At 47.4% G+C, this 24,050-nt stretch overlaps 1 protein-coding gene across 1 annotated transcript in view; it reads left to right on the top strand.

Annotated features, from left to right (window-relative positions):
- The window catches only part of EDC4 (enhancer of mRNA decapping 4), a 36,128-nt gene extending 12,199 nt beyond the window's left edge, over positions 1 to 23,929 (top strand). The window contains exons 10-29 of the mRNA XM_080364908.1: positions 423 to 518; positions 1,546 to 1,648; positions 2,102 to 2,282; positions 3,027 to 3,099; positions 3,549 to 3,640; positions 4,295 to 4,491; positions 6,717 to 6,805; positions 7,594 to 7,747; positions 8,442 to 8,905; positions 10,557 to 10,658; positions 11,653 to 11,805; positions 13,181 to 13,217; positions 14,187 to 14,367; positions 16,292 to 16,447; positions 17,195 to 17,310; positions 17,982 to 18,147; positions 19,349 to 19,535; positions 20,812 to 21,031; positions 21,737 to 21,900; positions 22,988 to 23,929. Coding sequence (XP_080221034.1) covers positions 423 to 518; positions 1,546 to 1,648; positions 2,102 to 2,282; positions 3,027 to 3,099; positions 3,549 to 3,640; positions 4,295 to 4,491; positions 6,717 to 6,805; positions 7,594 to 7,747; positions 8,442 to 8,905; positions 10,557 to 10,658; positions 11,653 to 11,805; positions 13,181 to 13,217; positions 14,187 to 14,367; positions 16,292 to 16,447; positions 17,195 to 17,310; positions 17,982 to 18,147; positions 19,349 to 19,535; positions 20,812 to 21,031; positions 21,737 to 21,900; positions 22,988 to 23,180 — 3,124 coding nt within the window. The 3' untranslated portion in view covers positions 23,181 to 23,929. The remainder of the gene's footprint in view (positions 1 to 422; positions 519 to 1,545; positions 1,649 to 2,101; positions 2,283 to 3,026; positions 3,100 to 3,548; positions 3,641 to 4,294; positions 4,492 to 6,716; positions 6,806 to 7,593; positions 7,748 to 8,441; positions 8,906 to 10,556; positions 10,659 to 11,652; positions 11,806 to 13,180; positions 13,218 to 14,186; positions 14,368 to 16,291; positions 16,448 to 17,194; positions 17,311 to 17,981; positions 18,148 to 19,348; positions 19,536 to 20,811; positions 21,032 to 21,736; positions 21,901 to 22,987) is intronic.
- The last annotated feature ends 121 nt before the right edge of the window (positions 23,930 to 24,050 follow it).

Here is a 24,050-nt window from a genome sequence, read left to right as displayed (position 1 = left end):
TTGTGGCAGGAGCAAGTCCTGTTCCCTTTGTAGTCAATTTTCTAGGGATGGAGAAATAAATAAGGCTCTGGAGCACAGCCTAAAGTGACCTTAATCCTAGTGTCAAGTCCATGAATAAATTGATGAGTCCTTTCAGATGTGTGGTATGGTCGGTTTCAACCAGCCTGCTACCCTCCAAATTCAACTGCAGTTGGTTAAAAGAATAGCTTTTTATTTTTATTCTTTCTTCAGTCAGTTGTGGCCTTAAGGTTCTTGAGAGCTGTAGTGGTTTCTAATCTCCCTCGGAAGCAGAAGTTTTCTGCAAACTTTAGGATGCAGTTGGGCAAAATCAGCTATGGGCAGCTTGTGAGGAACTTTTCTGTGAAATGTCCATATCGGAAGGACCATATCTTTAAGAGAACTTATGTCTGTTGTGCTTGCAGGGTTCCCTTCTGGAGATTTCTCATTACAGGAGCAGATCAGAACAGAGAACTGAAGATGTGGTGCACTGTGTCTTGGACCTGTCTGCAAACTGTCCGGTAGGTGTTGGTGTGCCAGCTCCCGTGAAGGGTTGGGCTTACTTCGAGCAGTGGATTGTAACAAAGGTCTCAAATTCCAGGTATACTTACTTTACAAAGGTGGTCCTTGATCTCCGAAGGAGTCTACTCTAGCCCCAGGTAGAGGCACCTCCTTTGCCAGCCTGACCTGTGTTGAAAGCTGTCAGGGCTGTGGCAGGCTGTAAGGTCAACCTTCAGTGAGGCCGGGGAGGTTGATACTTCATACAGTCTCCTTGGTGTTACTGAGACCTGTTGTTTTTGCTTTGTTCCATAGAGCATAGACATACCTGCAGCATGAGGAGAGGCATTCCAAAACTGCACACCTTGAGTGCTTTCTTCTGTAAAAATAGTAGATATTCAATGAGCAGTCTAGGATCTTTTCCTGTTACTGCTTTTTCTGATTTAAATTATGAGGAGCTGTTATGTTGACGGAGCTGAAGCAATCGTACAAGGATTATTTGCTGAGCCATATAGGTCCAGAAATTCAAATTCTGCTTTAGTCCATTTCTTCACTCAGCTTATGTTCCCTAATTTTAGGTTTCTGCTGGTGGGTCATGGCCTGTCTGATGACATGAATGCTTAAGGCCATATCTGAATTGTCCTCTTAAAGCAAGAAGAATATGGCATACAGCCGAGTGCTGCTTTTTCTGCCTCATACTACAGAAGGTCAAAAACCTGTAGAAGAGTTACTTTGTTTTGGTGGATTTTTGTTTTTAAATCTGTAGCATTGGCTTTTGTCCTCCTATGAATGTGGGACATGTCATCTTTCATATAAATGTTCAGAATCCATAACTTAATCCTATTGTGTGATCTCTCTGCTGGTCTCTTAGCTGAAGTCAGCGCTGATTTCTGCAATGATGTTTTAGTTCTAGTGGGTGGTTGCACTGTAATATGGCTGTAAACTTTTGAAGATACATATTTTTTTAAATGCAGATTCATAGCAGTTGTTCTAGTTGTGCTAATCTACCTTGCTTTCTTCACCTCCCGTCCCTCTTATTTATGGATCTAGCTTTTCTCCTGACATCTTCAGCTCCATGAGTGTTCTTCCCAGCCTGAAAGTCTGCCTGGATCTCTCTGCTGAATATCTGATACTGAGCGATGTCCAGAGAAAAGTAGGTGGTTCATTTTGTTGCTGGCTGTGTGGGTGATGGTAACAGGAGAAACGGCCTTCTGTGTGACTGGTTCTGCTGCCTAGGTCTAGGATTTGCATGTTAATAGCTAAAAATGTAGAGATTGGCCTCAGCTATTTCACCATAAGATGACAAATGTAACAATTCAGCTGATTAATCCTGAGGAGCCTTGAGCAGTGTCTCTCACCCTTAAGTAAAGCTCTCATTTGGAGACACCTGTGTCTGGCACAGTAGGATTGAGTTCCTGATCAACATTGGCTCAGATGGGAGTGTTCTCTTGGGTGTTCTGTTTCAAATTCAAATGGCCCAGACTTTGTTCCTCGTGTTATTTCCGTTGTCCCAAACCTAGTTCAGGGGCTAGGCTTTGTAGCCCACACACACATATACATGGTCTGCTCTGAAAGCCCAGTGACTTACTGTTTCTGATCCTTCCAGGTTTTGTATGTGATGGAGCTGATGCAGAACCAAGAGGAGGGCAAGGCTTACTTCAGCTCCATCTCAGAGTTCCTCCTCACCCACCCAGTCCTAAGCTTTGGCATCCAGGCAGTGAGCCGCTGTCGGTTAAGGCACACTGAAGTGCTCCCAGCAGAAGAGGAAAATGACAACTTGAGTGTGGGTAGGTGATGAAGAGAATTGGGCTGCTGTGAGGTCAGGATTTCTTTCTTTGATGGTTCTGGCTTTCCTAAGAAAGGCCGGTCTCTTCTCCCAAGTAACAAGCGGTAGGGCACTGATACGGGTAGCAAGTCAGGAGCAGACTGCGACTGAAACTTCAGGTCCCTGATTGGTGCTCATGTGATTAGGACAATTTGCATAGGAATGCCAATTCATTTTTTTGTGGGGAGTGAGGTTTATCTTTTCTAGTTGGCCTGCTTAGCTTTGGTGAGACTGGTACAGGGTACTGAGTGAATGTTGTCAGTGTTGGCTGATGGGAAGTCATCGCAGAGTTCTTCATAACTATAGTTGTCTACAACCGGGAAGGATGTTTGAGCCCTGTTCCGAACTTCTCTTTGATATAAGCTAGCGTGTCTCCAAATTTATCCAACTGGTCACTGCAACAGCCAGTCGAGGCAGTTCCAGACCTCAGCTTCTTCCTTTTTACCTAGTGAAGTATCTTTTATTCTCAAGCCCCTCTTCCTTGAGGCTTATTTGGCTGGATTACAGCAAATGTGATTGTTGTCACACTGAAAAGTAAAGGGAGTGTAGGATATGTTTTTTCCTTATCAGGGCAAATTCACCTCTGAAGTGGAGAAGTTACAAAGCTGTATCATGCTGGTTCTCTGCTAGTTCATTTGCTATGATGGTTTTCTAGTACTTTGCAGTTCCCTTCCAACTTCACGTTTTACTTTTGTCTCGCTTCCAGAAGGTGCTCAGGGAGCTGGGGCTGTTGAATCAGCAGCAGGCGTGCTGATAAAACTCTTCTGTGTGCACACCAAGTAAGTACGTGTAGTAGCTACCATGGGCAGCTGTCCATGGCTGTCCTAATCCTGCACTGACCTGTAGAAACTTAACTTACAGGTTCCTTTTGCTTGTAACAAAAATTACTTGGACCCATAGAAACTTGTAGGCTGTGGTGTGTTCAGTGTTGCCATACCAGGAAGTAGCCTTGCATGGTGCTGTGGCAAGCTAGTAGTATCTTTGTTGCCATGAGTAAGCAGTGACTTAAGAGTTGTGCTCGTGCGTAAGTGCTGAGGAAACATCTTTCTAATACCCTGGGTGCCAGAACTTGGAGATGCAGCTGAATGAGTATCAGCTTCTCCGCTTCTGTTTCAGGCGGTAAACACTAAAGCATATTCCAAGAGAATCGGTTCTGTGAAGAGAAATCTCAGTCTTAGAGTTCTTTCGGTGATTCATAAGCTAATCAGAGATGCCTGTTTTTTTGCAGAGCCCTACAGGATGTGCAGATTAGATTCCAGCCTCTTCATAGCCCTGACATGAGTGCCTCCATGCCTTCCCATGGCTCTCATGAGGAGTTTGGTGAGCATTTGTGTTAAATTGATCTTCAGTGTTGCTGAGCCTTTAAAGGTTGTTGCGGGGGCAGCAGGAGGGCAGCTGTAGGTGCCTCTTTGTAATAGAGTGATGTCATTGCATAAAGAGTTCTGAATATGGACTGGCTATGAGGCAGGCCACCTGACTAGAGCCTGGTATAAGTATGGAGCACGGGGACATGTTAGGCTAGCAGTGCTAATGCTTTGTGCACGCTTGAGTTCACCTTCCTAGGTGATTTGGCACTTGCGCCAGGAACTTGATGTTTGTCTCTTGTCAGGTGGAAGAGATGAGAGTGACAGCAGAGCTTTGGGAGCAGAGCGGACTGGGCTGCATGTAGCGTGCTTTTTCAGTTTATTCACCATTCCGGGATGTGGCTGTTAACTGGCCTTGCGTTTAGGGAAAAAAGGAAGCTTGGATCACTTATTATCAAAGCCTGATAAAATCTACTCTTTAGCCTACAAGAGTAAGCATAATACAGGATTTGCTTTCTCCTAAGCTTTGACTAGGATGTTGCAGTGGTTTTGCTTGGTCTTTTTGGAATCAAGTATGGCTGGCAGTGGCCTAAGTTTGTATACCTTGTGGAATTAAATCTTCAGCTTTTGGGGAAGATCCTGTAAATGTTTTGTACTTCTCCTTTGAAAGCCTTTCCAGACCACATGGCTGATCTGAGCACAGAAGGGCTGGGATCTGAAAAAGGATCGGTGCATGGCTCTCAACCAGACCTGCGGCGCATTGCTGATCTGCCTGTACCAGCAGACTTCCTTTCTCTCTCAAATGATGCCAAACCTAAGCTGATGACTCCAGATGCATTCATGACACCAAGTACATCTCTTCAACAGGTAACCAGAGATCAGCACTGATATTGGTGGTACCAGGGGTGGGTTTGGATTTTGGTACTTTGGGAACTTTTTCTAGGCCATAGTAGCTGATAGGCTATGCTAGCTGAATGCAGAGCAGACAGGAAACACTGTGCATGTGACCAAACTTAGTAAAGATACGCTGGCAAATCTGAAATGCTAGGCTGACCTAAGCTTGTGTTGCAAGTGCCGTGTGTTGCTGCAAAACTGCTGATGTAGCTGTGTTGTGTAGAAATACAGGTTGGCTAAATAACTGCGTTTACGCTTGGAGACTGCTCTTACTGGTTTACCTGTGGTGTTTGGGGTTTTGATAGTAACTACAGTGGAAGACAATATGCCATCTCTGCACATCCTGTCTGATGGGATCTTGTGGGGAATGCATGCCAGAAATGATCAGGTAGGTGGAAGGGACTGTAACATCTTCTGCATGAGATCTGCAAATTGTTAATCCAGAAGCTTGGTGGGTTTTTTCCGAATCTAACACAGCAGACCTTAACTTGTACAGAAAGCCCAGGGGTTTTGGTATCAGGAAGCATGTGAACCATTCCTTAAGATTTGGAGATCTCTGCAAAGGATAACAGCATGTCTTGGTGAAGATTCATAAGCATTTAGTCCTCAGTGGAGCTCTGATAGAGCAGTCAGAAAACATATAATTCCTCTTAATGCTCCGTTATGTGTGTGGCCAGCACTGCTGGGCATTTCCAGACACTGTCTGGCACTGACACTGTGCATCTGTCTAACTTAGTGCAGGTTTCTGCTCCCCTTCTTGGCTATGCCAACAAGCAGAAGTGCAGGAGCTTGCTGTTTCTTGGCCACTCTGCATCCCAGTGTCATAATAGTTTGTCTTAAACCTACTCGGATATTGTTGCTTTGTAGCCTGCTTCTGTGCCTTTGTACTGAATCGCTGTACTGGATTTGTAACTCTGTAGTTTTCTCCATGTGCTTTTAGAATGGGAGTAGACATAAATTAAAGAGTATTATTTAAAGTGCATCCTTTCAGAAAAGTGATCTGCAACTTAATGACAGGGTGTGGATTCCAGTGGTGAGAAGCTATGTTGTTTGTTTTCTTTGCCTCCCTGTGAGAAATTAACTGTCAGCAGTTATTTGCTGTGCTGATACAGTTCTTAGAGGCAAGGAGGAGAGTGTGAGCAGCACTCCACGTACACATCATAGGGCAGGGCTTCCCCCTCCAACGCATGGTTGTCACCACAGCCTGAGCATGTACTGGAGGAGCCTGGATGAGGATAGACAGCAGAGGAAGATGTGCAGAAATGGAGTTTATGCTGACTTGACTAATGAGAGTGAGCCACCCTGGTGACAACTTGGAGAACAAAGAATAAATTAAAATCCTCCTAACGGTTTTAATGTTGCTGGCAAAGTTGCTACATGCAGGAGTTATTTTTGTGCCTGAGGGTGGGTAGCCTTCCCAATGCAAAGATGTCCCAAAGGAGCAGAAAGATGGTTGCACATACTGTTTGCTACAAGGAGCACCTCATTCTGTAGTTTAAGCTGTTTAGTTTAAACCTGGCACTTCACTGCTACCTGCTTCATGGCAGGCTTTTTCCTGCTGGACCCAGGACCTGGGAGCACTGTAGGGTGGACCTCACCCTGAGTTTAGTTCACTCTCTGCTGTAAGCACTGTCAAGTGTAAGAAGCCTGGCCACACTGGCTTTCCCAGCTGAGCACTTGTGTGTTTATCTTGGTGTTCTCTGTAGGTGTTTCTTGGTAGCCAGAAGCAGTAGTGGGGGCCAGCATATCCCATGTGCTCTACACTGCTAGCCAGCTAAGCTAGAGGCACGATACCTCTTCCTGTGCATTGGAGCATTCTACTTCCATGTATCAGTCCAGCAGTGCAGGACCTAAACCCTATACAGACTCTGGCCTCACAAGTGGCGACAGACCTTGACCGGAGCAGTCAAGGTCAAAGAACTAAGTGGGGACCTAGTGCAGAGCCCTGCAGAGTGCCACTTTGTTTTGGGAGAACAATTCCTCAATAAAAGTAGTCATGGTCCACGTGATGAGGATGTATTGGGGTTTGCCTTTGACCAGCATCTAAACACCCTAGCAGTACAACTTGACCTATATTTTTTTTTCTATTCCTCTTCACCGAAGACTCTTCAGCAGTTCTTTTGGAGCCAGCGTTCTCAGGTGACGTTCTGCTGTTGGACTCTTCTGTCACGTCCCGACGACTGTGTGTTTTCTTGCAGATCGCTGTATCTCCAGGCAGCAGTGTTAGTTCCCTGACTGCAGTCACAGCCATGAGTAGCACTTCTGTCGCAGACGCCTCCATACCCAGGTAAATAGCATGTATGTTAAATAATATATCTGCGACTGAGCTGATACAGCCCTTCAGGGTGGCGCGGAGCTGTAGTGTATCTTGTAGGAGAGGAGACTGTAACCAGAGTTAGAAACTGGCCTGAGTCCCAAAGTCCCTATACAGGCAACTGTTTGCATCTCTAATGCAGCTTGGAGCATGCCTGTTGTCATTCAAGGGGCCAACGACAGTGTTTCATTTGTGCCTCAAAGGGTTTCTCTTACTGCATCTCAGTTTTGTTGCTTTACATGCTTCTCCCAAAGGGCTGTCATTGTTTACAGGTAAGAGAACACTGCAGCCACCAAGGACAGGGAGATAATTGGGACTGTTAGGAAAAATCTTACTAGTGTCACGGTGGGTTGGGCTGCCTAACCAGTGAAAACTTCACTTTGGGGGGCTGGGAAAAGGACAGAGACCTATCCTGTAGTGTCCTCGTTCTCCCTAAACTCTGTACAGTGTGCACTGAAAATATAACCGGTCCCTTCTCTCACTGACCCTTGGAATTCCAAGAGATTGCGATGCCCCTCTCTTTTTGTGTTTTTTGATTTGGTGGGTTGTTGGTTTTTTTTGTTTCCACCTGGTACCTCTTTGGGCTGGATGGGGACTAGGGAGTAGCTGACCATGGTGGAAAAAGCAAGGGCTTGAAGAACGCTCGTGAAGTTTGGGTTGGGCTCCTCCTTTGATCCCGTCTCCTCACCTCAAGTGTTTGCTGCAGGTCTGTATCACTGGGTTGGCCTGCTTGATTTTTTTTGTCTATCTGTTTCTTGCAGGCCATCAGAAGACTTGACCGTGAGCCCCAAGATGCAGCTGGACACCAGCCTCACGCTGAGTAGCAGCAGCAGCAGCCTCCAAACTAGTCCTAGGAGCCATTCAGTTATTATCCCAGGCCTCCCTGACAAGCTAACACCAAAGGCGCCTGTTCCAGTAAGGCTCCAAATGCTGTTCCCTTCCTCCTCCTTGTGGGCCAAGGGACCTCTCTCTGTGGGCCTATACAAGCTGAAATTAACCTTACTTAGATGATATTAACAGGGCCAGCGCCTGCCCTTTGGAAAACACAGATGCTGGCACTGATCTGCAGCCAGGTTTACCCATGTTAATGGAACTTGACCCTGTGTAAAACAGTTGCTGAAGACTAGACAGCTCTAGCTTGTGCTGTCGTTGTCACTGGTTGAACATGGTCTGTGTTCTGAACATGTCTCCTCTGTGTTAGGAGACAGTGCTACCTCGAAAGGTTTCTTCCTCCTTGTTGGTCTGACGAGTCTGAAACAATCATTTCCCATTCCTCAATTTTTCTTTCCAGGTGTAATGTAAAACAGGTTATGACCAAAGCTTGAAATTGAAATAAACTTTTCGGTCCAGGAGGTACTCAGTGTTAAATCTAACATTTTTCCCTCAAAGAGAAGGGATCCTGAAGCAGAGCAGGGTGGTAGAACTGGTGTTATATTTTCTCTTGGAAGTGTGTCCAAACTAGCATCGGCTGAAGTGTGTTGTTAGCACAGGGGTCACAGGAGGAAAGGATATGGCTGGCTGTTTCCAGAGGTGGTTGGTGTAAGATACCAGGGATTCTTGGGATGTCTCCACGTTACCCTGAAGGCTCTTATTTGATATTTGTATTCAGGTCACACCAGGAAACCCCTCTTTAGCACTGGAACTGCAGGAGGTGGAGCCCTTGGTGGTCCCCCAGGCGTCTCCCACCCGTGAGCGCTCGCCAGACGTCATTTCCTCTGCTTCCACAGCCATGTCCCAAGATATCCCAGAGATTGCTTCCGAGACCTTGCAACGTAGCTTTGCGGCAGCTCCGTCTGGGCTCCCTGCAGAGGTGCTGGAGCCCAGTCACCATGCAGACAGTATGGCATCTGCTGCCTCAGCCTTGCATTTGCTGTCTCCGAGGAACCGGCACAATTCAGAGCACAGCCACCACTCTTTGGACATGCCTCCAGTGGAGGTGGACAGACTGAATGCTCCATCGTTACTGGAGACTGCTTTAACTCAGGAAAATGCATCTTCTGACAGTGTTGTGAGTCAGCCATGGCCAGCAGCTCCTGACATAACCAGAGAAACTAGGAACAGCATGGCAGACAGGTAGGTAATCACTTGGGTTTGTCTTGCTTAGGGCAATTTCTTTGCACTTGCCAAACTGCTAGCTTGGTGAAAAGCTCTTGAGGTGTGATTAAACCAGAGCAGTCCTCCATCCCTCCTTTCCTTGGAGGATCTGGTGATTCAGCCTTCCTGTGTGCTTGGTCTGCGTATGCTGTGTCCTGAACTTCCTAGGCCAGCTCTAACAATTTCTGCTCTCTCATATCCCTTGCAGCATAAAGGATCTCTGTTAAGAAGGTGAAAAGTCTGCTTTATTGACCTTCTTGTTCACCTGGGAATGGAGAGTTGAGATGGGATTTTTTTTTTTTTTTTTTTGTACTCTGGAAATAAAAGCAGTAAAAGCTAAATTCTGCCCCAGGTGATGCATTCCTGCATGTTTTTGATGAAAGGAGTCAATTGGCACATAATTGACAGGTTTAATTATAGCTTAATTGTATATCTCTCTTCTAGGATTGGCTCTGTGCAGCTAGCTTTTTGAATAAAGTGCTTTAAAAGTCAGAAAATGAATGGCAATATCGCTTTGGAGTAAGCATGCAGAACAGTGCAACATCACATAGGCCTGCTTACCAGGAGCAAACTATTACACTGGAGCAGTGCTAGGATTCATCACAGAATCCCTGTAGTGGGACAGGAACAGCAAGATACATCTGGCATCTCCAGAGTCTGTCCAGGCCAGCACTGCATGCACCATGGCAGCCTGCAGACACCTTCCTTTTCAACAGGACTAGCAGGCTGAGAGAGTTTGAGGGACAACAGTGATGACCCAGGGCTGTTCTCTCACATCAGAGTTGCAAGAGAAAGGCCTCACCTTGTGCCTCCACACCTGAGGATGCTGCTTTAGGAAATGGTCTCAATTCTGATGGCTCTGGGGAGGGCACTGAGGCTCTGTCTCTAAGCAGTGTTTTTGTTTTTGCTCATAATTTGAAGTTGAGAAAATGCTTTTATAGGAGTTCGCAACTCCCCTCAATCCTGCTCTGTCTTGGAATTCTTCAGGACTTCTCATAGCAGAATAATCAGGTTTGATATCTCTGGATCTGAGAGGTTTTTGGGCTGGTTTTTGTGGGTTTTTTTTACATTCCAGCTCAATCAAGCCATCAGCCTAGGTGAAAGTAACAAGTACTCACTTCTGTCTAAAGATCTTCCTGCAAGCTGAGTTCAGATACACCTAGTTTACAGCTTGGAAACACATGCAATTTGCTTTCAAATTTGCACACTTCCTCAGACACTTGAAAGAACTGAGAAGCACTGATGACTTTTGCCCCAGTGATCAGTATTACTTGAGGAAAAACAAACTGGAGATGAATGCTGTTCACTGAAGTATGCTGTACTGCCCATTTTGAGTAGTGGCTTACCTGTCTTGCATGAATGTCTGCTTGGGGATTGTTCTTGGTTATGCATAAAGCATGGCTGAGCTGCTTCTCCCTTCTTAAGGCTCCCGGGAAAACACATGGAAAACTTTTGAATGTTTAGCACTTCTAAGCAACACTTGCTGCTTTCTGGATCCGTGCGGATAGTTGTGAGTTTGTTTGGTTTAGACCTTCTATCAGGATCCCTCATGAGAAGTGGAGTGAACAAACATCCAAGCCAAATGATACTTTCATGACGGTATTTTCTGGGTTTTTCCCCCCTCCTCTAGCCCAAGGGATGAAGTTGAAGAAAAGCACAAGAGCTCTTCCTATCATCGACACAGCTACCACCTGCTGCAGCATGACAGCCAGGATGCTAGTGCAGAACAAAGGTACCAGAGTGCTCAGCCCCCTCTCTCGCCCTGCATGGACTCAGTTCAGGCTGCATTCGTGCTTCTGCCCCCAGCAAGCCTTCACGTGTGGGGTGAATGTCTTTGCTTTGTCTCCTGACTTCATGTGTTTATGCAGTCCAGCTTCTTCCGTAATGTTCTGATGACTTCAGCTGATCGTGAGATTGGCCTCTGAGCACTGTCAGATTTACTTTCTGTAGGGAAGGGTTTAACTGTGCTGTTCCTAAGAGTGGATCGAGCTTGGTTTATTTGCCAGTGAAAGCCTATTAAGGGATAAGTTTCCAAATACCGTGCCTTAAATAAGGTAGTGAGGGTATCTAAGGAGTTAGCTGCTTGCTTTTGACACCTTTGCTCCCTCACAAGCCATCCTGAAGTTCTTGTGGGCACATTCTGTGTGCCTGGCAAGCTCAGCTCTGTTTGACAGCTGTGGGTTCGTTCATAATCCACACTTAAATTCAGACTGAAACGTGCAGTCTATGTTGGATGGGTGGTCAGCAGCTGAAAGACTCCAAGGTACCAAGGATCACGTACTTCCTAGGCTCAGCCTGAACTCTGTTCCCATAATACTTGCTGCATATTAAGTGCTTTCTGTCTGTAAAGCTGTAGGGAGATGCTATGCTCGAGTTCCCTGCTGGGTCAGCGTCACGTCCTAGGGCTTATGTGCAAGTGTGTGTATGCAGTAAGAGCAGGCATCATTCCACTGCGCTGCCTGAGCCATAGTTGTCCCTAATGCAGAGACCCTTCCAGTCTTGTTACGCAGTGCTTGAGCTCAGCCTGAGCAGACCTGGATGAAAACAGAGCAGCATGTGCTGAGCTCTGTGGAGGTCTCTGTGTTAAAGATCAATGTGGCAGGTGTCCTTAGCTGTGTGACTGGCCGTGTGTGGATGAAGAGCAGAATGTGAACTCCCTCCCTTCAGTGAAGGCTAACACTGTCCAGTATTGCAAGTGATGTCTTTCCCCTGCTGTTCCTTCGTAGTGATCATGATGATGAAGTCGCAAGCTTGGCTTCTACGTCAGGTGGATTTGGTGCCAAAGCGTCTACGCAGAGGCTGCCTGTGAAGGACTGGAAAGCCAAGGCATCACCCCGGGCTTCCCCAAAACTAAAGCGGAAGGGCAAGAAAGATGACGGGTATGCCGGGCTGGCCAGAGTACAGGTGGCTGTGGGACCAGCTGTGCAGGGTCACAACCTCACATAGCCATTAGCAGTGAGACCAGGGTCTGAGGTTGGGCAACAGCCAAGTGCTCCCAACCCTCACCTTGTTTTGCAAATGGCAGTAACCCCACACTAAGCGTTACTGGTTACTCGGACTCTGACTGCCACTCAGGGATGTGGGAGTAGGTTCTGCACTATGTTTCCAGCTGGGAATCAAAATCCAAAATACAGCCTGGGCTTTGGAAGAATGTGTGGCAGGTAAATTGCACGTTGTGGGGGGACACTGGATCCATTTGCTGGTTTCAGTGAAGGCTCCATTGGAACTGTGATGCTGTGAGTATAGCTTAACATGGCCTCCATTTCTAATTGGCTTCTGAATGCTGGCACAGTGCCCTTGTTTGACTATGTATCGTTTGTTACCTGCTTGCTGCCTTTGCGTGTTTCTAAACGTGCCCATATGCATGTCTTATAACTGAAAACTGATGACTGGGAAGGTCTGCCCAGAGCAAGTTAGACCAACCTGTCTGCATTAATGTGAGGAGAGCAGCACAGCTGCACAGGGCACTCTCTTCTTGTGTTCCTGTAGCTTCGTGATTTGGATCTCTAGCTGTGCAGATTACAGCAAAGATGGCCTATGGCATTACGTTTCTTGTTGTGGTCCTGTACCATGGCACCCAGAAGCTCTTAGCCTCTGAAATGACTTTCATTTTTCCTGCCTCAGTCCTTTTTAAGTTGCTGAATGGATGCTGTCTGGGAACAACAAGCATTTACTTCTCGTAGCATTTGAATATTCACATATCTGTGACTTTGATGGAAGCATGTGATATTAGTGGATCAGTTCGGTGTTTTTCTTTATTCTGCTATATATGCTGGAGTGCATAGTTTCTTCACCTTGAGAACTGGAATCATTCTAGATGATTTGAAGCTCATTAATTCTATATTTATTGAATGGGCACTTGGTTTTTCTTTGTGAAGTATTGGGAGACCTTCAAAAGCTGTTTGGCAAAGCCTTCTCTGGCTTTGAATGTGGACAAAACTGAAAAATCAGTGTGCACTGTTCTTTGTAAGGGTCCTCATTAAGACTTGGTTCAAGTCTCCTCCCTACCAAGGGACCAGTCTATAAGGACCTTCAGGTCCTGGGGGTAGTGCAATTGATGGAGTCACAATGCTGCAAGGGCTGGGATTTCAACACCTCCCCATCGCTCTTCGTGTTATACAAGGCAAAACAGAAGTATGAGCTGGAGTGTAAAATCTGAAGCAACTGTAAAATGTGTGATGTGTTTTGGCAGAAGACTTGGGTAATAAGAGCAGTTAATTGACATAATTGAGTTACTACTATTTTTATTTGCAGGGATGTGAACCAGTCACCAAGATCATCTAACAACCAGGTGAGTCAGAGCTGCTCTACAATCCATCCCAAGGGCATGATGCTTCAGCTCTGTTTACTGTCTGACTAAAGACCTGAGAGAAAATTCATCCCAGTTCCTTGAAGCCCCTGCTGTGCCCAAGCAGGAGCAGGCAGAGGTGCGGCTGTGCTGGGGCTTGGCATTGCTCTGTTCTCTGACTCACACAGCAGAGAAGGAGCTGCTCCGTGCTGTCCAGACTGATGCTTCCTTCTCACCTTTGCATATCGATGTGCATTTCTGTGTTCTCACAAGCCCTATATCTAAGATGCTACCACTCATTTCCTCTTCCCTGCCAAGATGACTCGCATATGTCGGCAGCAGGGTAAACTGTTCCCAGCAAAGTAAGGGTCGGAGTGGGACTGGCTTGTTGGCATTCTGTGTCTCTGTTGATAGTAACTTCATATCTGGCAGAAAATGCTCTCAGCTGCGTTGCATACATTTCTTAAACTGTCCTTGATATGTGTGTGCCTCCTTCAGATACTTTGAGCAGGTGAAGAGACAACAGCTATAGATGTATACTTCTCCAGTTGTTTGGTTGTTCATAAGTAAGTGGAAAGAGCTGAAAAAGTGTTCTAGGAAACCTCCTTCTTACTCTACTGATTGTACAGCTCTTTCATAAGTGTTTGAGGTCGTTATTTACATTTGCAGGCCTAAACATACTCTCTCAGTACCTGGCCAAAAGTGAACAGGATCTTTGAAGGGGGTCTTGAATCTAAGCAGTTAATATTTTAAGCAACTGTTTATGAATTGCATGTAGAAACTTCATGTACCTTGCTTTATCAGTGTATTTCTTGGGACAAAAGTCTTAGAAATAGAAAATGAGGCCAGCTTAATGCCTGCTTTGTGTATTATGCTTCAGTGCTAGGCACAGGGGTTGACTTAATGCCCTGCAGAAAGCTTGACTGACCTCCGATCCTGTTAGACATGAATGCCTGTCCTCTCCACACATAGGTGACACCAGAGTTCCAGGACGAGCTGATGTGCATATTGAGGAGCCAACAGCGGGAGCTCTCTGACCTGCGTCAGAACCAGATGGAGCTGCTGCAGAGACTCACGGATCACCTTGATGCTATTCAGAGCTCCCTTATGGGCCACGTGGAGAGGGTGATTGACTCCCAGCAGGAGCAGGAGCGTATCCTTGTTGGCAAACATTGTGTGGCAGTTGAGGCTGCAAGGCAGACTAGAGACATGAGGAAGACTAAGAAAATTCAAGGATCTTGGCAGAGTCGACTATAGGTGCAGTAAAACTGTCTGGCTGTGATATAACTATTTCAGTTCCTCTCAGTCCCTTTCTAAGGGCAAGAAACTCAGAACAGAGAAGAACTGACACTTTCCTCCACGCCACTAAATCTTCTAGTTACCCATTAAGATGCTAAGTGCCACAATGCTGGAGTAGACTAGAGGTGCACCAAATACGTTATCCTGTCAGTCAGTGGCCAGTTGCACAAAAGTAATTATGGGATGATCCTTTCCTTCCTTTCCTCCTTAAGGCAAGTCAGTACTTGCACCAGAAATAGCATCTGACTGCCATACTGCATAGCTGAATATAGAATTATCTTGTCTGTACCCATATATACATCGTGTGGTCCACAGGTTCCTTATGTACTGTCTGAAAATTACTTTCTTTTGGTGTTTTCAAACCTGCTATTCAATTATTCTTATTGGATTGTGAGTAGCTGGTTTCTGTACATCTTTTGCAGCACTGCATTTGGTCATGTTCCCCAAACTGAGCAGCTCTAGCCTGTTTCATGTCTGAAAGCACTCAGCTTCTGTGACATGACAATGATTTCTGTTTTCTCTATTAATTGGTCTTGGGTTTTCCTTTTCAACCATCAGGCTGATGTGTTCATAGGCAATTCCGGTAGCTTTCTTCTGAAGTTTGGAGTCTAGAGCTATATTGTAATATTAGAATAACTTTCCCTATCTGCAGTTTCGTATCTGCGCTGAATTTTGTCAGCAGCTGAATTGTCCTTTCACTGTCTGTTTTGCTGGGGGTTTTTGGTCTTGTTTTTAAGATGCACGTGCATCTCAGTGTTTGTGTGTCAGCTCCTTCAAGGAGCCTGGTTGCTTCATAAGGTATGACTAGCTTTTATTAAGCCCGGGTTTGCTCCCATGCACTATATCGCTATGTTCACCAATTCCATCCTGTAGAAGCTTTTTTTACCAATTTGCTTTTTATGGATATTGAGCTTCATGGTTTCTGTAGCGTCCTGATTTGGGCTGGGAAGAGGTTAATTTTCTTCATGGCAGCTCATAGGGTGGTACATTTTGGATTTGTGACCAAAACAAGTTTGATAACTCCCTGATGTTTTTTGCTGTTGCTAAACCCTGTCCAGGCCTTGTCTGTTTCTCACATTGCTTCACCAGCGAGCAGGCTGGGGGTGAGCAAGAAGTAGGGAGAAGGCACAGCTGGGACAGCTGACCCTGACTGACCAAAGGGGTGTCCTGAACCATATAACATTGTGCTCAGCAGTAAAAGCTGGGAGAAAGGAGGAGGAAGAGGGGATGTTTGGAGCAATGGCGTTTGTCTTCCCGAATCACCGTTACATGTGATGGAGCCCTGCTTTCCTGGGGAAGACTGAACACCTGCCCATTGATGGGAAGTAGTAAATGAATTCCTTATTTTCCTTGGCTTGCAGCTTTTGCTTTACCTGTTAAACTGTCTTTATCTCAACCTGTGAGCTTTCTCACTTTTACCTTTCCTGTTCTCTTCCCCCATCCTGCTGCAGAGTGAGTGACTGGCTGTGTGGGGCTGAGCTGCCTATGGAGGCAGTTAACCCACAATACATAGGGAACACTACTGCTGTTTTTTAGCTGTTTGGCTTTTCTGCCCCAACTTCCAGAGCTCTTCTCTCACCCTGATCACTTGTTTAGGAGCATGCTGTTGTTTACAGGAATGCATCAGCAATGTCATTAGACCTCTCTTTCACCAGAGCTGCAAACTTGCTCTTAACTCAGCTGTTGGAGGCAAGGGTAGCATCCATCTTTGTGGACAGGAGTGTTGAGAATAGAGATGAAATCTGTTGTTTGTGCTCCTTAACGTGCCTTCTCATTAGAGAGAAGACTAGACCGAGCACTGACAGAAGGACAGCAGCGCAATGGGCAGCTCCAGGAGCATCTGTCTCAGCAGCTCTCTCAGTCCCTTTCCACTGCTGTGTGCAACCGCCTGGAGAGGACCATTCGCGAGGAGATGAAGAAGACCGTACCCCAGTGTGAGTGTTGCTGCCTAGGTTTTGAAGGTGGTTCCCTACAGCTAGCCCCGTCAGGATTGTAAGCATGCTGTGTAAAAGTGTTGGCACTATATAAAGTAGGAGTTAGGTTACATGAATGAAGTCTAGTTACTGCACTTTAAATTGTTGTGGGCCCCACTGTAATCTGAGGAGTTCTGGTTTGGACAGAGTATGAGGCTCCCACGGGGGATGCCCTTCCAGAGATCATGGGTCTGACCTTCCAGTATAACCTGTAAAGTTGCTGGCTTCTGTTCAGTGCAGAAAAGCAGAAGAGGCTAATGAGTTTGGAAATGCTGAGACTCATCTGGAGCAAACTTAAACTTGTCTTTGCCCTTCCTTGACATACGGGCAACAGCCCATGTAAGGAAACATTCAAAGAAATGCTGGTGGGAAAGCCTTCTGCAGCCATTCATGTCCACCCTTCTGCTTGAAGCAGGGCTGCTCACTATTATAGATCAGGTCAGCTGTGACTTTGTTGGGGCAAGTCTTGAAAACCTTCAAGGCTGGAGATGCCATAGCCTCTCCAGTGACTTCCACAGCTGTACCACTTTCCCAGCAAAAAGTTTTTCCTGATGTCCAACCTTGGCTTCCCAAGGCAGAGCTTGTGACCATTGCCCCTTGCTGTGTCATATTCAAGAAGAGTTTGACTTTTTTTTTTTTCTTTTGGGGTGTTGAAGTGGGACTCTAGGCTTAAAGGTACAGCTTTTGACATGTCCATGTTGTGCCTAGGCATTTCCAAGAGCATGGACCCTGTTGCTGGCCAGCTAAGTAACACTATTGCTGCCAAGCTCACGACTGTTGAGGGGACCCTGAAAGAAAGTATCACCAAGCTAGTGAAATCAAAGGTAAGGAGAACCAGACTGTAACTTTTCCTGGGGACATTGGGTTGTCATCTGTCATCTGGGTAGCAATTCCTTACACCTCTTCCCCTCACCTGTATCTCCTGGTAAGGTTAGAGCCAGTGGTCAAAGCTTTTTCCTGGTCTCATCAGGAGAACAAACTTGTTGGATACTCCCCTGCCCACTTTGCTTCATTAGCCCTTTCTTTCATTTACCAAGTTGTTAATTTTCTACTAGAGAAGAGTTTCTCACTACAGCCAGGGCTTTTAGGGCCAACTCCTTCGGCCAGGTTGTGAAAGTTTGACTGGCTGTTCTGCTCCCCGCTCCATTCTGCATTCGTACTTTATTTAAGGGAGCAGAAGCTGGTTTTGTACTTTTGCAGGGAATGGTGGATTGCAGGAGGGAAGCAGGGGAAGGGGAAAGGAGCCATGCCTACTGTGCCGCCTTCGGGAAATGGTGATGTTCTCGGGCAGCCGCTCAGCAAGCAGATGTTCTGCCTGCTGTGGTCATGGTGCAGCCCAGTCAGTGGAAAGAGCTGAGGGAATACACACTTGTGACACCGGGCTGTCCTTATCTGCTGTGGGTGTGTTGCAGGGACCAACAGTGTTTGTTCACATCTTTAGTCTGCAGCAGGCTGTTGTTAATTTCCTGGAATCTCTTCTGTGTGCGCTTGTAAGAACCTTACAGATACCGTGGTGAGGGCAACAGCCGATACCCTGCAGGGGCCGATCCAGTCAGCTTACAAGGAAGCGTTTCAGAGCGTTGTGTTGCCAGCCTTCGAGAAGAGCTGCCAGTCCATGTTCCAGCAAATCAATGACACCTTTAAGCAGGGCACACAGGAATGTGAGTAGGTTTTCTTCTCTTGAGTTTTCTCTGCACAGCTTATTTGCATTAGTGGCTGACAACAAGTTGGCCTTATGTCTTTGCCTTTCAGAGTTTCACCAGTAACTCTTTAACCTCTTAGCCTGTCTGCGTGCTCCATTTCACACTTGGGCAATGGAAGCAGAAGTGAGGATATTTTTGTGGGTGGTGCTGCAAGAACAGGGCTTCATCTCTGGTCTTCATTGTCCATGCAGCAAAACATTTGGCCTCATGCTGTGAATCTGTGACTTCATTTGTTGAGTAGTGAAGCCCAGCTGTAGCATTACCCCATCCCTACATCAGGAAGATGACTGATGGAGAGGGTAGCACTTCTACAGCTAGGCCCTCAGCTCGGAGGAGTGATGAGTTGGGGAAGGTTTAGAGAAGGGTATGGGGGTGATCGGAGGTTAAATAGTGGCTGAATGGCATAGGCCTGGTCAGGCTGGAAAGAAGAAAAATAAAGAAAATTGTACACCGATGCACTGGAGAAGATCTTTCCTGTTCTCAGGCTTGGGATCCAGTTCCTTGGCCTTCTGGGAGGCCAGGCAGGTGTTACTCTGCAGAGCTGGTTTCCCAGGGGGTCTGAAGTTGGCTAGTGCTAGCACAGTGAGTTCTGTTGTCCATAGATCTGCAGTGTTTCCAGCTGTTGTTTATTTTGCACCCTTCCTCTTCCTCATAAGTCTTCCACAAGTGCATATAGCTCACATTCTTCTCCCTTTCGATCAGACCAATTCATAAAATATTTTAAAATGCAGCTTTTTGATCTCTGCAGACGCCTTGTTCAAGGGTTTGGGGTATTTTTTGCATCAGAAGTATTCCTCCTTTTTCTTCATTGGCCTTGAACTCCATCACTAACGCGGATCACAGTTCACACTGTGTATGAAATAAAATAACCTCACTCCCCCTTTTATCTTGCCTTGAACAAAGAATGCCTCTAAAGGTCTGTCATAAGAGGACTCGTGGCTTTGTTGCTGGGTCAGGTAATCCTGCATAATGGGGAAGCTGGAAGCATGGTTTCTAGGTTAGTGTAATGCAGCCCAAAACAAGGCTTGTGTGTTCACCAGGCTCTCCTGCACTCGTACGCTGGGTCAGTAATTGTTTCTGCTGGAGAATGTGTACAGCCTGGCAGCTGGATTTCTGCAAGTACCGGCAGCACAAATGTCTTCCTCTCTGCTTGTTGCAGATATCCAGCAGCTTGAGACTCACTTGAAGAACAGGAAGGTACGAGAGCAGGAGGCCCGGGACCCGCTGCTGAACCAACTCCGACAGCTCATCACCACCTTCCAGAGCACCACGGAGCAGTTGGCTTCCACTGTTGCAGCCAGCGTCCATGCTGAGGTGCAGCATCAGCTGCATATTATCGTGGGCAAGTAAGTTGACAGCTGGGCTTGTGGAAAGAGTTGTCAGAGGTATATATGTGTTTGTTAACACAAACCTCACCCTGCTTAGTTGTGGCAAATGGCTTGTTTCCATGAGTACGGCGGGGCTGCTTGTTGGCTCCATGCAGTGTCACCGAGCACGTGAGCGGGTGTGCCCAGTGCCATGTAGGGCACCACACGGAGACTGCGGAAGGTTTCTAACAACCAGCTGTATCGCTGCTGCATCTGGGAGCTCAGGACCTGCTTCTTTTAGGGTCCCACGTGCATGCTGGAGGACAGAAGGACCTAAGGCAGCCCATAAGCACACTCGGGTCTGAACGCTTCCTGAAGATCATTTTGGAACAGGCCTTTTGAAGGCTTTTCTTCTTGACTCTGTGTGTCCTTAGGCGTACCAACAGTTTTTGCAGGTTACTCTGTCCTCCCAACTGCTCTTGCAGCAAGTCGTGCTTGGCCATCCCAGTTTCAAGATGCGATCCCAGTGGTGCCTTCAGCACACACACGCTGTGAGGCTGGTGGCAGGTTGCCAGGCACTAAGATTGGCTGGTGGTCACCTGGGGGCAGAATGCCCCTGTCTATTTTAAGCCACTAGAACAGATGTCAGAGCGCATTGGGGTCTTCCATGCAGATCAGACTTGCCAGGGAAGGCTACCAGAGTAAATTCTGGTCTTACTGCATGGGCTGTGCTTGTTCCCAGGGAAGTTCTGATATTCTACCTGCAGAAGAGCAGGTTTGATGCTTGGCACCCTGTGTAAGAGGGGAGGATCTGGGCCTTGGTGGGAGAGGTGTAACATGCAGCAGCAGAGCCTGCACTGTGAACTGGTCTTCTGTGGAAAAGTCACAGGCTCGGTTAAAATGTTTTCTCATTCTGAAGGTGTCATCTGCAGGCTAGGATTCTGCAGTCAACAGATCGGATGTAGGAAGCTGGGCTTGTCTGGGGATAAACCTACAGCTTTAGCCTTGCTTGTAAGCCAGAGACATTAAAGATTTAAAATGCTATATAATGAGAGACTTGGTTCCCTGAAACACCACTTTCCCGCACAGAATCCTAGCATCTTCTGCATGCACCCTGGGACATTGTGGTGTTGGCCACAGAGCTGCCTTGTGCAGCATGTTTCCAGTGCCTCAGAACCATTTGTGTTAACCCTTTGGGAGCCACACTACAATAAGCAAGCAAGCCTGTGTTTTCTTGCTGGTACAAGCTTTGTGCAATGTTGTCCCTCAGCTCTTCATTTTCAGAGTTGCCTTGGGCTTTTTTTTTTGTTTTTAGCATGCAGGAGTCTATTTTGGCCCAGGTGCAGAGAGTCATTAAAGGAGAAGTGAGCCTGGCTATGAAGGAGCAGCAGGCAGCTGTCACCTCAAGCATCGTCCAGGCAATGCGCTCAGCAGCCGGGACTCCGATCCCCTCTGCTCACTTGGATTTCCAGTCTCAGCAGACTCACATCCTTCAGCTGCTCCAGCAGGGACACCTCAACCAAGCTTTCCAGCAGGTACCTAAGTTTCTAGCAGTGGGCATTGCTGCCTGTTGGGGGATGGAGTGGTGGGAGGGGGGCTTCTTGAGGTGGAGACGTAAACCTACAACAACTTCTACAGGAGCTGACTGAAAAGACCTGTGGCAGCGGACTGTTTGAGGGGTGCTGTTGCACTCATGCAGGTCAAGCCATGGAAGTTCCATGTTTCGGTGGTGGTGCAGTTCCTTCTTCCCTGCCCATGCCCTGTCAGGACAGTGTCAGTGCTCCAGTAAGCCAGAGTGTTTTGCGATCAGCAGTGGCACGTGGGGCACGCCTGAAGAGCAACAGCTTCATAAGCCTCTCTGGGCAGATCTACCAGCTGGGGCCTGACCTTGCCTTTGCCTTTGAATATGTAGGCAGATCCATTTGAGCTGCTGCAGACAGACTCCTCTGGGAATGGTGGCAATGCCATGCCAGTGGGCTGGCATGGGATATAGATGTGGCCCTGCTCTGTGCTGCCAACTGTAACCTGCTCCCTGCTGCCTGGTTGTGGTCCGTTCAGCTTAGAACAGACGCAGGTGTCCTCAGAGTGTAGACTGGGAGAGGGTTTGCAGAGAATTCTGCTCCCAGAGGAGGCTGGCAAGCCATGAAGCTGTCCCAAGACAGAGGGCTGTCTCTGCTCTGTCCTGTCTCCCTCACCTGCCTGTTGTTTCCTCTGCATTTCTAGCTGTATCTTCCTTGCAGGCTCTAACAGCGGCTGACCTCAACTTGGTTTTGTACGTCTGTGAGACTGTGGATACTCAGCAAGTATTTGGCCAGCATCCATGCCCACTGTCCCAGCCTGTGCTGCTCTCTCTCATTCAGCAGCTCTCCTCGGATTTGGGTACTCGTACGGAACTGAAGTTGAAGTGAGTATGATCAGAGTGCTGGGTCTGAACCTATGCAGACCAAGGAACAATTCCCCTGTGGAGGCAAAAGGAGGGATAGTGCCACGTTTCCTGGGCAGTTTAATATCCAGAGTGACTTCTCCCTGTCCTCAGTTCTTAACCCATCACTGGACCTTGCGTCAGCAGTTTCTGGTTGTGACTGCCCCAGGTTCGGTGGGACGTGGCACCAGGAGCTACTGGAAGTCACGTCTGTTAGATGTTCCAAGCAAAGTTTGTGTGACAGAATAGTGACTGTGCTGATACTTGCCATGAACATTTTTAGTGAGCACGTCAAAACCCTGTTCTCTGCCCTAAAAAACTTAACTTGTTACAGTCAAAACCCGCAGGTACCTTGGCCTCTATGGAAAAGTGACTTGGAGTTTTTTAATGCAAGTTAACAATAGGGATAAAGCAAGCTAGAAAACCAGAAAAGGAGTTTTACAGACGAGCTGCTAATTAGAGTTAAATTTGCTGCTGTGAAGTTCGAACTGGTCTGTTAGTGAAAACCTAACCTAATTGCAGTGACCACATTGCTTTACTTGGGTTGTGGTTTCAAAGTTTATGGCTCCTCTGAACTTCAGAATGGCTTGTTGGTAAAATTCTTGCTCTTCCCACACCCCTTTCTGGGTGAGACATTGGAAGAAGGCCTTAAATACATCCCTATGTGAAATTAGCCTCACTGCTGAGGATTTTTACTTCCAATAAGTGATTAATTCTGCTAAAAAGACATCAAAGAAAATATCTAGTGCTGTGACCAGGCATGGCCTGTGGCCAAGTGCCACCTCCAGCACTGCAGGGTGTTCTGGCTTGCCATTGTGCCTGGTTTAGGCAGCCAGCTTGTGCTGCACATCCTGCAGGCTGAAAGCTATAGGCTGCCCTTATGTGTTGAAGAAGAGATAAGTGAACTCTGCTGTGAGTCAGTAGCATTTATTTTCTGATGGCTAAACATACTGCATTGAGTTTGGGTGGATGGTGGAGCAGAACTGCGCATCTTCCTTGCTGAAATGAACTGAATCGGAATGGGATTGTGTGTTGGGCTTGGTTCTAACCCTGATCTCTCCTCCTTCAGTTACTTGGAGGAAGCAGTGATGCACCTGGACCACAGTGACCCCATCACCCGAGACCACATGGGGTCGGTCATGAACCAGGTGCGGCAGAAGCTCTTCCAGTTCCTCCAGGTGGAACCCCACAACACGCTGAGCAAGCCTGCCCGTCGTCTCATGATCATGCTTCAGGGCCTGGTCACCCCTGGCATGACCTAGGAGTTCCTGGCTACCTTGTGGGCTGCTCCGTGGAAGCCCACCAGCAGCTCCAGTAGTTACTAACCACGTATGGCTTGTGTTAAGAGCTCTTGCCAGGAAATCTATCAACGTGTGTGTGATGTCTCTAAGGCAAGCGCCATCTGTGTATAGTCCCAAATAGTCACTGAACGCTCACTTGGCTTATTTTTCCTAAATAGTCTCTTTTTGACAGAGTTAAGTCTCTTCTTCACCTGCCCCTCCGTCCCCGAGGCCTGGCTGGCGGTCCAAGTCGCATTCGGTAGAAGCTGGTGCATGTCTGAGCCCTCTAGTTTGGCATCTGCCAAGGGCAGTGGGGGCCGAGTGCTGAACCGGGGGGGCTGCCGTGCTGGCCACAAACCAGCACCTGGTCCTTGGTCGGGGACTCGAGCTGTGCCTCCCTCCTGGGTGGTGGGCTGCGGGGCAGGAGGGGGGGTCACACCCCGGGCTCTGCGTGGCTGCCATATGGTGGCTCCCCAAGCAGGTGTGGGCAAGGGGGGGCTGTATGTGCCCCCCCGGAGCCACTGGGGTGGTGCTGGGGGTCAGGCCAGCCGGGCAGCAGCCCCTTGTGACCATCAGTTCTGTTGTGTGTTGGAGCATGTCCATGGTTCAGGCATTGGTTTTGATTTTACACCAAGGTTTTTCTTTTTGTCTAAATTTTGAAATTTTGGGTTTTTTTGAAATAACATTAAAAACAGTTCAATAAACAACTTTTTGAGGAAAAAAAAAAAAAAGCAAGCATCACCTCCCCTGGGGCCCTGCTTCTGTTGTGCGACCTGGGGGTCAGGAGGAGGTGGGACCGGGTGGGGCACGGGCTCCGTGTCTCGGAGGGCGCAGACAGGAGCCGCCCGTTCA

The sequence above is a fragment of the Falco punctatus genome, assembly GCF_963210335.1.
Source record: "Falco punctatus genome assembly, chromosome: 14".
Classification (NCBI taxonomy): Eukaryota; Metazoa; Chordata; class Aves; order Falconiformes; family Falconidae; genus Falco; species Falco punctatus.
Note: the sequence above shows the minus strand (reverse complement) of the source record. Positions and strands in the feature narration are given on the sequence as shown.